General features: G+C 32.4%; 1 protein-coding gene across 1 annotated transcript; it reads right to left on the bottom strand.

Annotated features, from left to right (window-relative positions):
• Positions 1-1135: 1135 nt before the first annotated feature.
• LOC147400180 (uncharacterized) lies at positions 1136-9191 on the bottom strand. Its single transcript, XM_086445780.1, has 4 exons — positions 8944-9191; positions 8090-8191; positions 2672-2832; positions 1136-1429 (listed from the first exon to the last, which is right to left on the bottom strand). Exons 1-4 carry the CDS (start codon positions 9038-9040, stop codon positions 1322-1324), a joined length of 468 nt encoding a protein of 155 aa, XP_086301906.1. The 5' UTR covers positions 9041-9191; the 3' UTR covers positions 1136-1321.
• Between the last annotated feature and the right edge of the window lie 5279 nt (positions 9192-14470).

Raw genomic sequence — 14470 nt, 5'->3', positions numbered from 1 at the left:
AACGTCCCCATATCCCCCTCCAGTGTAGAGACATGGGGGCACAAAAAGGAAAGAGAGGAATCATCATGTTTGCTTACCCTACCAAGAGCACGTGCATTGCAAACGTCTATTATGTGCCTTTTGATAAGTTGTTGGGTTCCACGTGTCCATTGCTTCAAATAAAGATGTTAGGTAGAGTTAGAGAAATAAGATGTTGAGTTCCACATGTCCACGTCACATTGCTTCAAATAAAGATGTTACGCAGAGGTAGAAAATTCTATTGTGTTGGCTGGGTATACGTGAGTGTAGGTTGTTTAGCCTTATCCATTAATATAGTTGTTATCTAGTTTATTACTATTTTGTAGGAAGTAGTTTTTAACGTTACTAAAAACTCCTATTTCTTTGTAATTTTAACATTGTAAAGAGTCCTATCTATATATATACAACAAACATTTTGGTAAAACATTTTTCAAAACATGGGTTAGAGGTTTTGGAATGGGCTGATTTTTGATGAGGATGATCTCCACGGTGAGGAGATTATCATCATCAAAAATCAGCCCATTCCAAAATTTCTAACCTTAGTTTACAAGTTGAAAAATTGTGGACCGTCCATTTTTTGTAAACCATTTTTGATGGGTTTAGAAGTTTTGGAATGGGCTGATTTTTGGTGATGATGATCTCCTCACCGTAGAGATCATTCTCACCAAAAATCAGCCCATTCCAAAACCTCTAACTAATGTTTTGAAAAATTTTGCCAAAATGTTTGTTGCTGAACATTTCCCATATATATATATATATATATATATATATATATATATATATATATATATATATATATATATATATAAAGTTGAGAATAGAATAAGGAAATTGGAAGTATGTTCTCATTATAACTCTAGAGGAAGGTTTTTCCCTCGAAGCAAACCAATTTCTCTCTAATTTTCCTACTCCCATTAACTCAGCTTAATCACTTAATTTCTTTCTTTTTCTTTTTTTATTCCAACTCGATAAGATAGGCCGACAAAACAAAAGAGGAAGAGGCAGGGGACGAGGTGAACCATCAGACCAAGTTGCACACAACAGTGTCCCTTCCCTGGTCACATCATAATGGATGAGTCCCACAGTCCACTCACACGCAGAACACAACATAACAAAATTATATAATGCGAAAAAGGATACTCTATTAATGCGTGCTTCGGGTTTTAGTAGTCACATAATGCAGCAAATATGATGTTCAAGATTCAGAGAATCCAGTAGAGTCTAGTAAAGTAAAGTCAGATGCAAGTTCCAGGTTTAAAACTACATGAGATACTCTTTACATGCCAGACTCTCCGGGAAGTCTTCAGATTTCAGCCACAGATGATACAAATCCAATGCTGAAGCCAAAAGTAATGCATGTCAACTGGGGCCCATTTCCATCATTCATCTTCAACTTGAGCGAGTATGAACCCTGTAATAAAATAAAACTCAGTCAGTATCGATGAGCAGGACAAAGATGATGAAATAATAAATAATCCCATCCGTGTTCTTAGGAAAGCGGTTTTGCTGTCATTGCTGTATTAAAGGATATCTCACTACTTCATCTAAATTCTTATTCATGGAACAATTAATTGAAAGTTGAAACAGTGGAATTACCATTGATAGAACAATGATATATGAGAATTCTGCATAAAAATTACATAAGATCTCCTTAAATAATACGAGATTATTATTGTTGCTTGCGATAGATAAAGGGAATGATAAAATTAGAGATGAGAGCATTTGAGAAAATATAAGAGTAGATCCAATAGGTGATTAACTAAAAGTTGGATGGTTTGTTCACTTTCAACAAAGACTGATTATAACCTCAATTAGATGGAATATGCAAGTAAAAGGCTCTAAAAGAGGGATAGAAGACTTAAATAAAATTGGATTGAGATAGTGAAGATGGACGTGAACACACTTTCAATAACAAAAGACGGCTCTAAACAAAAAGTGAATGGAGAAACAAGATTCGTTTAGCAGACCCCAAATCAGGCTTTCATGATGATGCATGCAACACATACACGCTGAATACCTGTAGGGTAAGTTAAAATTTCCATTTCAAGATTTCATTAATAGCAGTGTACTTGTGTAGATGGACGAACAGCTACTGTCCCCGATAAAATTTCTGTTCTATTAGATGGAAATTATTTTTATCTTCTATGAAAAGGACATCATCCAGTGATATAGGAAAATTAATAGCAGAAGAGAAATTTTGTCTTGATTTGTGTGGTGGGGAAGGAAAGTACATAATGTTTGTCTATGCTCTTGGAATGACTGCAGCACACATTTATTGGATGAAAAAGTTACAACAAGATTCCCATACATTTTGTAAAGGAGATCAATTTTATGGCCTCAGATTCATGGAAATATTTGTGTAAAACAATAGTCACCATATAAAGTGAACAATAAATTCATCACATTGTGATATATCAAATTTGTAAGGACAAAATATTAAATAATTTTTAATTTTAGCAGGTAATCTGGATTGAGTCTCAATCTAAAACTACTAAGCCAACATAGACAAGATACATGAATACTTTGGTTACTCTCGCTAAAACAACTTGCAGTTGAATACAGTACTTTGGCTTCAGTGAGTCAGCATATACAAAGGTGCAAGAATGTTACCCCATACATTAAAGTAGAAAGTTGATAGGCTGAAGTTACTTACTGGTGGAGTTAATGAAGGTAAAACTTGGCTGTGAGAGATCACAAAGTCACCCGGTGCAACAGGGCAAGATGTCTCTGAGCAAAGGTCATGTTTCTCAGAATGGACACGTATCCCAAAATATGAGACCTCTATCACCAGTGTCCCTCCTGAGATGTCTTGACCTGTATGCGAATGTAAGGAGTTAGTTAATAATACTAAACTAGAATCCCGGACAACTTGTTTTCAAATGACATGGGAGCTCATAAACACACACACACAGGGAGGGAGAGAGAGAAATGCAGGGAATTGTATACAGTTTTTTCAGGGAAATTTCAATGCAAGTAGCTCTATCATATAAAGAAATATTTGGAAACAAAGACAGAGGGAGAAAGAAAACCTATTAGAAAAAAGAAAGAAAAAAATTTAAAAAAGAAAAGAACAATTAAGTTTTGTTTTAGAGAGAGATTAGTAAAAGAGACAAGGAAAACATTTTGTATATACAAAATCGTCAGTGCTCAGGAATAAAAGTAACAGGAACCTTCAGGGGATTTCAGATAGCTCACAGGAATAACCGTCTACCCAACACTGAAACATATGTTTAAGACATACCTCTTCACTTGCAAGGATAAATGCCCTTAACCCTTACTTGTACACCTACTGTCTACCTGCTTCCCATATCACATTGTTCATCGTACCCAACGAAAGTAGTGGCTCGCCTACTTCCAAGTGCACGGAATACATTTACAGATAAGTACCATGGTTTCAAAACATTCAAATATACGAGATAAATACACAAAAAATTTTCCTTTTATATTGGTTTAATTGTGAAAGTGGGGCTTTGATCCCAGGTCAGAGGTATTACCAACTCACAGAGGTGGCACCCTCGGAAAAATAGGAATCTTCCCAATATTATGAAATTTTATGGATCAAACTTGTTGGAAATATAAACTTCTTGGAAAGATATGGTCTCCATGGGCATCGCATATACAGAAGAAATATCATTGCCTAACTTCCCTTTCTCTGGTGGAAACCATAGAAACCATTCAGCTTTTCCAGGCTAAGCCAATCCACTAATATGTGAACCAACCATTCTTTGTTACTAATGACAAGAACTGAAACACCATCCGCTAGCTAAGGAGATCCAAAATAACTAAATTCCACAGAGGTTCAACAAAAGAGAAACTCTCATGTGAAAAAACAGGAAGTTTGACAGCTAGGGTGAACTTGATAAAAAGAGAGTTACTTCAAAGTGAGAACAATAAATACAAGTATTCGTTCCATGTTTAGATTTTGGACATAACACAAAGTTCATCATACCACTCAAAACTAGAACTGGGATCGATCATAAGCATCACGAATCCTAGGAAGAGATAGAATGCTGAAGCAGTTTAGACTTATTCTGGTCCAAAGAAATAAAATACATCAATCATCATCATCTGCATACTACACCTTACCCCAAATATTGGGATCAACACCACGAATCCTATTTCACCATTCCATTCTATCTTCGATCAAAGCATCAACCAAGGCATATTCTTCATCTCATTTCTTATTACCATCATCAATGCTACTGTCAGCATCCCTTCTGCTCTTTTAGAACCCCTTACTTAGAAAAAAGTGCTAATTATTTTGGTGGTCTTACTGATTCTCTTTGTATGTGCTCACACCCTCTCAAATGACTTCCTTTAACTATATCTTATTAAGGTTATTCCCAAACAAATGTTTGAACTCAAGAACCTCAATCTAGCTGTCCAATTAGGCTCATGTCTTGAGTTAACCTTTAATCGATTGAGGCTTCAGAACTATATATATGGGTCCCCGTTTAGCAGCCAACGTTAGGGAGTCAAAATTTGTCCTATATGGGTTAAAAGTTTTGCATTAGGCTGATTTTTTGTGAGAGTGATCTCTATGGTGAGGAGATCATCCTCACAAAAAATCAGCCCAATCTAAAACTTCTAAACACCATCAAAAGTGATTTACAAATTAACGGTAAAAATCGACGGTCCACAATTCTTCAACTTGTAAACCACTTTTGATGGATGGGGTTAGGAGTTTCGGAATGGGCAGATTTTTTGTGATGATGATCTCCTCACCATAGAGATCACCCTCACAAAAAATCAGCCCAATCTGAAACTTTGAACCCATATAGGACAAAACGTTGGTTGCCGGAACACTTCCCTATATATATATATGATATTATCCTCTTTTTTTTTGGACTATATAACCTTAATCCAAAATGCATTTGAATATGGGATTGATTTCGAAAAATGCCCTCATCAAGTAAAGACTGGACATTTAATAATGCGGAACACAAATTAAGTCAACAGTCAAGGATTTCAACAAAAAATTTGTAACTATTTAGGTTTTCATTTAATTAGGTCTAGATTTATCGTTCTATCATTCGAGATTATTTTAAATTAGTTGTTTTTTTTTTATAGTTTTGAGTTGTTTTAGGACTTATTTTTATGTTTTGGGCTTATGTCCACGTTTTATTGGCCCATGGTCTTAGTATAATATTTATAGGTAGTTTAGTAACTTTAATTTATCTTTTATTTAAGTTTATTAGGGTTGAAAAAATAGGAGAGAGAAAGTTACGAAAATTAAGTAAATTTATTTGGAATTTTAATTTTATTAGGACTCTTGACTGTTTTTCCTTATTTATAGATTGTATCAGAGTTTATTGAAGGAGAATGAATGAAATAAACAAATTACAGAAGTTTCTGTTTTCTTTTGAATGTTGGTGCCATGAAAATCATCGGGGTGATTTCGAGGTAAATATCATTTTTTTTTCTTTTCTTTAATCTTCTTCTTATCCTCTATCTTCTTTTATTTATTTGTGAGAGATTAAGCAACCATCGAGAACCCTCTAATCCTTTCAAAAACCCAACTCCTAAACTTTGTTTTCTTAATTCTTAATTTTTCAAGAAATCTTGCATTCTTGATTCTTGATTTCTTGAAGTCTTGGATTCTTAAATCTTCAAATCCCTTTCTTGATTCTTGAAACCTACAAACCTCAACCTTTAATCCTTTCTCCATTCTCTTAACCTTTAATCATTACCCTATAAACCTTAACCTTTAACCCTTTTCATCTATCCCGTTGTAATTGCGAAAAAAAAAAATTACTTTTGGGTTTACCCTATCCTAGCCCAAATCCTTAACCCAATCCTAAACCAAATTTCCTCATTCCCCATTTTTCTTTTCTCCCTTCACCGTCCTGCATCATTATACCTCAGCTAAACATCACCAAATTTAATAGTAGTTGGAATTGTTGCATCATGAAATTTAAAAGTTTGCAACATCTAAAATAAAACGGAATTGATTTTCTTCATAGTAAACTTTGCTTCTTCCATAACAACTTTCTCCTCACTATGCCTTGCTTTAAGTGAAATAAATGAAGGGGTCAAGATCATGGTTTTCAATCTCGGAATATTGTCTCATGTTGTTCATGAACGATACCAAGATGATTTGAGAAGACGTCACAATTATTTGGGATGAGATGGGAGGTTTCGTTTGGATTTCTAAACTAGAAAGGAGAAGGTGAAGAAGAGAAAAGAGGGAATTCATCCAAAACATCTCATTTTGTTCATGAAAAATAATACCGAGACGACTTGGGGGAGTCATCTCAGACGATTTTTGAAAATATGTTCAGGGTTCATGTTAGGAGATGGCAAAGTTTTTACACCTGATGTACCCTATCTACTATGCGATGCAAAAGAAAATCTACACAAATGAAATTGCATAACAAATCGATGATAGAGTTTCTAATATGACTAAGTCCTTTGTTTGAAAGAAATATCATTATAAAAAAAAAAGATGAAGTATCAAGCCTATGGAATTCATGAAGGACAAATGAAGGTTAAATATACTAAGAATTTCAAGAAAAAAAAAATATGATGTAGATAGGCTTGCTGACACTTATCGCAATGCATATGATCGAGTTAAGATGTGTCAAAGAAAGAAATCAACATTGACTGAGTCAACTTGGTCTAATCTTTAACCCATCTACAAAACCTACTCCAACTTTTCTTAGGACTCTTTCTTTTATTGGGTTTCTATTTTTTAAGTTGTTTAAGTAGTCCTAGTAATGTAGAATGCAAATTAAGTCAACGGTCAAGAGTTTCGATGAAAATTTGTAATTATTTAGGTTTTCACTTATTTAGGTCTAGATTGATGGTTTGAGATTATTTTAAATTAGTTATTTATTTAGTTTTCTGTTTGAGGACTTTAATTTGATGTTTTTGGGCTTATTTTGATGTTTTATTGGCCCATGGTATTAGTATAATATTTAGGGGCAGTTTAGTTTGTCTTATATTTAAATTCATAGGGTTAGAAAATTAGGAGAGAAAGTTACAAAAATAATGTTATTTATTTAGTATTTTAGTTTGACTAGGATTCTTGATTTATTTTCTTTAAATAGATTGTATTAGGAATTTATTTTTATTAAAAAAATGATAAATAAAAAAGAAAACTTGAGCATGATCTTCCCAACAATGGGTGTGGTGTGAGACTATTTTGGAGTGAGTCCAATATAACATTCTTTTCTTCTAATCTTTATTTTTCTTTTTTTATTCTTTTGTTTTTCTTGATTTTCTTTTAGTTTCTTGTTCTTTGATTCTTGATTCTTGAAACCCATTTTATTCTACTCTTAATTTTTTTCCCATTTTCTTTAACCCTTATTTCATTAATCTCTTTTTCAGATCTTTAACCCTTAATCCTTTCCTTACTCTACAAACCTTTAACCATTTTCTCTATCCTACAATAATTGAAATAAAAATTTTATTTTACCTTTTGGGTCCTGTCCCAAATCGTAAACTCAAAATCAAATTCTTAATCCTTACTCAAAATCCTAAACCAAATTCCCTAAAATCCCCATATTTTCTTATCTTTCCCATCGTCCTGCATCACCCTGCTAGTTTCTATTTCAAATTTAGAAAATTTCTTTTCCTAGTTAGTTTCTAATTTGTTTTATGTTTAAAATTCATTTGTATAATTAGAAGTCTGTTTAGTTGTTCAAATTGAGTTCCAATAGGATTAAAGGTTAATAATATATTATAAATAGATTAAGAAATTACTTTTTAGTATTTTAGAAGTTTTCTAAATTGTTATGGAGTTATCTATATAAGGAGCTCCAATAAACAAATTCAACAAAAGATTAGTTTTTTTCAAGACTGATTAATAAAAGAAAAAGAAGAGATTTTTCTTCCCTTTCTTTGTTATTTTTTTAGCATAAGAGCTCAATATTGGTTCTTAATTTTAGTGTTTGCGATTGATTCCCATCAATCTCAAACCTAAATTGAAGTTTCTAGTTTGTTTTGCTTGACATAGAAATTCTTCGTTACTCACAGTTCTTGAGATTCCACCCTAGAACCGGATTTTTAATATAAACTCTAGGTTTGTGTGTTCTACCCTACATCAATATATAAGAAGAAGAGAATTCACCTGTAGATGCAGAGATACTGAAGGTAGCTGTCTTGCCTCTCTTAATTGGATCCGGAGTTATCTTGATTTCGTTAACCTTAACGGCATAGTCAGTTTTCTTATCTGCACTCATTGCAAAAGCCCTACAAATATCAGCCTCATCGACTCAACTAACACCAACTAATTAAAAAAAGATGAAAAATATTCCTCACTGAGACAAAATTAAACATGATTTTTCAATTAAATCGTCAAAGAAGTGCTATAATTAAGATCATGGACTACGATGGAATCTAACCAACTAAACAAATAAATAATTGATCAAAAATACCTCCAAACACTATTCTTCAAATTACAAAGACAAATAGCTATCCTGTCCACTATACAAACATCAACTAATTTAAAAAAATAAATCCCCATTGAGACAAAATCAAACATGAATTTTCAATTAAACCGTCAAAGAAGAGCTATAATCGAGATCATGGACTATAATGGAAAAAATCAATCAAAAAGTACCTACTTCACTATACTAACACTAACTAATTTCAAAAAATTAAGGAAAATAATCCTCAATGAGACCAAATCAAACATGATTCCTCAATTTAAACCGTCTAATAAGTGCTAGCATCAAGATCCATGGTGTACAATGAAATCTGATCCATTTTTTAAACAAAATATCAACCAAAAAGTACATCCCAACACGATTCTTCAAATTACCGATACAAATCTACATTACCAGACTAAACGATTCAACATTCATAAACAATATATCACAAACAAAACAAAAAACGACTTGTAAGGGAGAAAGAAGGAATATAAAAAGAAAAATCTAGATGCCAATTCGAAAGAAGAAAACCCTAGAGATTGAAGAAACTTACCGCAGTACGAGATTTTACTGCCTTGGATAGAAGGTATGAGGAGAAGAAAGAGCGCGAAAAGGATCGGGAGAATGAGCTTGAACTGAACTGCTTCCATGGATTTACAGATCTACGAAGAAACTCGAGAGAAGCAGAGCTAGGGATTTGAGTTGCAGAGATTTGGGCCGGGCGGATTTCTCAATCTCAATTCTCAATTCTCAAATGAGGAAAGTTGTCCCGTTGTTGTAATGCTGTTAGTGTTAGCCCTGGCAAAGTGTCGTCCGTAGGACTGCGATGGGCAGCTACTTCAAAATTTTGAAGGAACCATTCGTGTACGTAACACCTGTTACGTTTTTGTTGAATATTAGAGCAACTCTTCCGGACGAATGACCGCAAAGATCTAATTTTTTAAAATATTTATCAAAATGTCCCTTAGAAAAAAAATATCATAATTACCCTTTCAAAGATTGTTGAAATTTAAACAAATAAGTTTATTTGAATATATTTTTACTACTCTTATATTTTATAATTAATGACATATCCCTTAATCATGATCATCTCTTATAGATCATTTGTTAAATCCTTTCTTTCATTTATAAATCCTAGGAGTAACCAGAAGTGGACTCAACCTTACTACAGAAGGCATTTGCTAAACCCTTTCTTTCATTCATCAGTCCCAGGTGTAAGTAGAAGTGGACTCAACCTTACGACAGAGGACACACTACTTTACTGCATCAACATTCTATTTATTCAAAATATCATTCTCAGTCTGTGTTTTATAATTAATGACATACCCTTTAATTATGGTCATCTCTTATAGATCAATTAAAAAAATAAAAATTTATAATCTTTAAATCACATAAATGATGATAATGACTACACCAATGATGATGATGGAGATGAGTATAATCATCATCAAACTAATTTGGTATATGTATACTAGATGAGTCAGGATCCGTAAACATACAAAGCTACTCATAAAGTTACAATGTGTTTTGTCTTATATGGGAAAAATGGTTCAGAATGGGCTGATTTTTTGTGATGATGATCTATATGGTGAGGGGATCATCCTCGTAAAATATCAGCCCATTCCAAAACTTCTAACACCCATTAAAAGTGGTTTACAAAACATGAACGGTCCAAAATTCTTCATCTTGTAAACATGGGGGGCTACAAGTTTTAGAATGGGCTGATTTTTTGTAAGGATGATCTCCTCACCATATAGATCATCATCATAAAAAACCAGCCCATTCCGAACCATTTTTCCCATATAAGACAAAACACGTTGTAGCTTTATGTGTCTATAGATCCTGACCCATATTAGATTTATTAAATTATATAAATAATTAAAACATAATTTTAAAACTTGACTTAAATGCCCATGCAATTTATTCAACTAAAAAATTAGCAAGTCGACACAAATGAGTCAAATAAATTATATTGAATTTAATTTTTAATAAATAAAATATTTATTTTTTATTTTTCACAGAACTATTAATAACTAAATAAATTAGTCAAGTTTTTTATTTGATTCCTGATATCTTTAGATCAAACACTTTGTAAAGTTGTTAAGAGGGTGTTTCAAGTATTTTTCTTAAAAAATCTTCAAAAGATCCTTAATAGGCTTAGGGGTGTCAATGGGCCGGTTCCAGTCTGATTCCTAAGGAACTTAGGATTATGACCATGATATTTAGTTTGAGTTTGATTTTTGTTGGTTTCGGGTCCGGTTCCAAAATAAATGAAATTAGAACCAGGACCACCAAAAATCATGGGTACCCAATGGTTTCGATTCTCAAAAATCGAAAGAGAAAAAAGTATTTCAAATCATTATAAATAAAAAAAAATCCTTTTTAAAAAATTAACATATTATTAACAAAATTATTAATTAGTTATACTTTTTTATACTAAATTTGTTAAAAGTAATAAATTTTCAGAAGAGTAGCTCATTTTAAGATCCAATTGATAATTTATATGAAAAATTGATGATTTTTATAGAAGATGTGTTTATTTTGAAATAAAAAAATATCTTAAATCAACTATAGCATGTAAAGAAATGACAAAATAAATTGGTTCCAGATACCCATTGGATAGAACATACTGGTTCCGATTTTTATTGGTTCGATTCCATTTTAGACGCGACACTAATCGATTCTAATAAAAAAGGATCTGGAGCTGGAGTTTTTCGATTCCAATTCTGATTCAATTTCGGTAAAATGGGTCCCCGTTGACACCCTTAAAGAGATTAATATTTTATTGAGTGCTGATATTATAGTGCATTTTTTGGCGCATGCCCCTGACGTGTTTGCTTATAGTCCAACAAACGTTTGACATGTGGCACGAATGACATCAATAGAAAGAAAGCTTCTCTCTTGTCCACATGTCCTATGCCCACATATTTACTTTTTAAGATTTCAGATCTTAGAAAAGGTTGTTGGACTCACATTGATTATCACATTAACAATCCAACAACACAACCTTTTAGATTTCATGAAAATATTCATATTTAAAATTTAAAAAAAAAAAAATAATATATATATATATATATATATATAGTGTTTTTGACCTTGATCCAAGGTGTTAAAAATGGAAGGCCACCGATCACCCAATTTAAAAATAAAATTCAATAGTGAAAAATAACTACTTTTAATTTTTTATTTTTAAAGTTCATATAATTTTGTCCTCTATAACTCCCTTTCATCGGATCATATTTTTAAATGTTGCAAGGTGATCATATTAGAAAGTTTTCTTTTTCAATATGGACAGGAGTGAAAGGGGCGTGCCCCAAAAATGGGTGTTATATTATCAAAATTCTATTTTATTAAGTAGGACTTAAATGATCCGTATTCTTTACTAGGGGACTATTCGGCACATATTCTCAATAAAGAGTCCTTGAGAGACATTCTCCCTATTTTCAATTTGATGATGTACCTATTGACCTAAGTCTTCCTCAAAAGACTAATGAAAAACAACCTAAACGTCCTCATATTCAACTTTTGCCCAGAACCCTTATTTTTGGGGAAATTACTTGAAGGACCCTATCGTATGAATTTTTTTCCTAATTAGTCCCTAAGTTTAGGACTTCTCTTAATAGACCATTTAAGTATAACTTTATTTCTAATTAGTCCCTGAACGCCATTCATCACAATTTTCACGATTGAATGCCCTAATTGTTTGATATCACCATTTTCATCCAAAAAATTGGATTTTCTACATCCCAATCAAGTTTCAGAAACTCCATTCCATCGAAAAGGATTTAAGAAGGAAGAAGAAACCATTTTCAAATTTTTTTTCAAGCTTTTTGAAGACGTATGTAAAAAAATATTAGGATTTTTTCAAAAAAACATTTTCTACATTTTTGGATGAAAATCGATCAAAGATGGTTCTTTTGGTTGGAAACCATCTAGAAAAGTCATTATCTCAAGTTTTTGGTTGATTTTTTCATGCATTTTAGTCTGAAAAACTCGAAAAATGAATATGTGTAGATTTTACTAGTGTTGAGTTCACCACTTTTTATTGTCAAGTTTGACATTTTTAAAAAATTGTCGAATGCAACAATACAAAGTAGTGAGCTCGACAATAAAAATATTGACCTTGAAAATAAATAAAAAGTGGCGAACTCGACAATAATGAGGGACCATTAATAAAAAAAAATGTTTTACTGAATGGACTATTAAAAAACTATCTAAAACTTATGGACTATTTAGAAAAAATCCCTCCACCAAGGTCTTTTAAGTAATTTTCCTTATTTTTTTTCTTCACAGAACAATTCCATGCGAAGGAATAAAACTTCAAAAAACACTTTCTTTAATTAAGTTAGTAAGGAATATTCCTCATCTCTATGTGACATCTGTTGGGTTTTGTGGAGCATAGTTATGTTTGATCCGGTTGACGACCCGACCCGAATAATGTTTGCATGGTATTTTGATGGGATATTTTCTGAGGTTTAGTCCATGGAGTGGAGGCTTAGGCCCAAGCTGGAGCGCTTATGGATAAGCCTCCTGGGGGCAACGCCCTTGGGAAAATTTTTTGGGCCCGTTTTGTAACCCATTGTGTATCTTGTGTGCAGCATATAAAAGCCACTTTTGGTGATTAGGATTTTTTTTAAGGTTTTTGGTTGTCGTTTTTGAGACGAGAGCCGCACTTTGTAATTCTTCTCGTCTGTAGTGAAATCTCTATAACTCCGTGGACGTAGGCAAATTGCCAAATCACATAAATACTGTCTTGTGCGTATAATTTTTTTTTTTCGACGTTTGTTTTTCTCTATTTATTGTTTCTCACAGGTTGGAATTTCGAGTTGAATTTCTTACAACATTTAACAACACGTACAATCCAATGCCATTGGGATATAGATTCCACAATTTTAAGAACTTTTTTAAAAGGAATTTTTTTTGAAGTTTGCTCCCCTTCTATTTTCAAAACCTTAGTCAAGCCCTTTTTTTTTTTTTTTAATATAATTCATATATTAAAATCTAAAGACATGTGGTGGTGGATTGCCAATGTGGCAATCCATGCAAGCCTTTCTATCTCTTCAACCTTGAAAACTCAATAACAAGGATTATTGAGGATATAGCCCACAAGTAATTTTTGTTTTTCTGAGGATTTTACATACAAGAGTAAGACTAAGATTGCCAATGGAATTGGTACCAATAAAGATCCGATTTGATAGTCTATCTGATCAATTTTGGAGCAACCATTCCTTTATTAGATAAGGTCCCGATCCTATATAATATGAGAAAGTATATAAATTATATTATATATTTTATTTTGAATATAAATTTATTTGTATGGTTGAAGCTAAATTTTACAGAATCATTGAGGTTTAAAATGTTGGATTCTTACGTGATTGAAAATAATTCTTCATAGAGAGTGAAAAACTTGAAGATAATGAACTTTTGGGAGAAAACAAGTCGCGTGTGGATGAGAGTACTTTTTAAAAGTTATTATTTAAGTAGATTAAGATAAAGAAAACATGGCGATGTCTCAATTATTCTTTAAAACGTAGAGGGATTTTTGTAATTTGTAAGTCACCTTTTAATAATGATAGATTCTATTGGCACACCGACTTTTATTTTCAACATATTAATCTTTATTTAATTGGGATTTTTTTTAAAATGTGCGCAACTTATGTTCAAATTCTGATTTTGGTATGTTATTCATTTTAATTTTCAAAACATGCATTTCGATCAAATTCATCATTTTTAAAATCAATGAATTTCATATAATTTGGTGTGTTATAAGTTAAAAATTGGTGTGTTAATAGAAGCTCACTTTAACATTTGGCTTCTAAAGCGCATTGACCCGTAGGTTGTCGAGGAAGTGTCAGACTGTTAGTTGCAACTGTAGTAATGTCGTCCTAAGATCATGATTGTCAACAATCATCGAGATTATCTAATTTGGAGGAAAATCTAACGATTTTGGAATGGATAACGACCACGAAAATACGAAATATGCATCTTTTTGTCTTCCTCTCTCAATCTATCTTTAAAGTCGTGCAATAAAAGTAATATCCCATAATACCCCTTTGATCTGTTAAAATGACATCGCCCGC

Source organism: Akebia trifoliata, chromosome 6 (genome assembly GCF_017979445.1).
Source record: "Akebia trifoliata isolate Shusen 1 chromosome 6, ASM1797944v1, whole genome shotgun sequence".
In the NCBI taxonomy this organism is placed as follows: Eukaryota; Viridiplantae; Streptophyta; class Magnoliopsida; order Ranunculales; family Lardizabalaceae; genus Akebia; species Akebia trifoliata.
The sequence above is the reverse complement of the archived record's forward strand: the minus strand, read 5'-3'. Positions and strand labels throughout refer to the sequence as shown.

Bases quoted from the DNA above. Each gene is read 5' to 3' on its own strand.
- LOC147400180 (XM_086445780.1), bottom strand. From the start codon at position 9,040: ATGGAAGCAGTTCAGTTCAAGCTCATTCTCCCGATCCTTTTCGCGCTC. The intron at 8,192-8,943 runs GTAAGTTTCTTC...CAATGAGTGCAG, and splicing joins CAGTAAAATCTCGTACTGCG to ATAAGAAAACTGACTATGCC. The intron at 1,430-2,671 runs GTAAGTAACTTC...ATTTTATTACAG, and splicing joins TACCTTCATTAACTCCACCA to GGTTCATACTCGCTCAAGTT.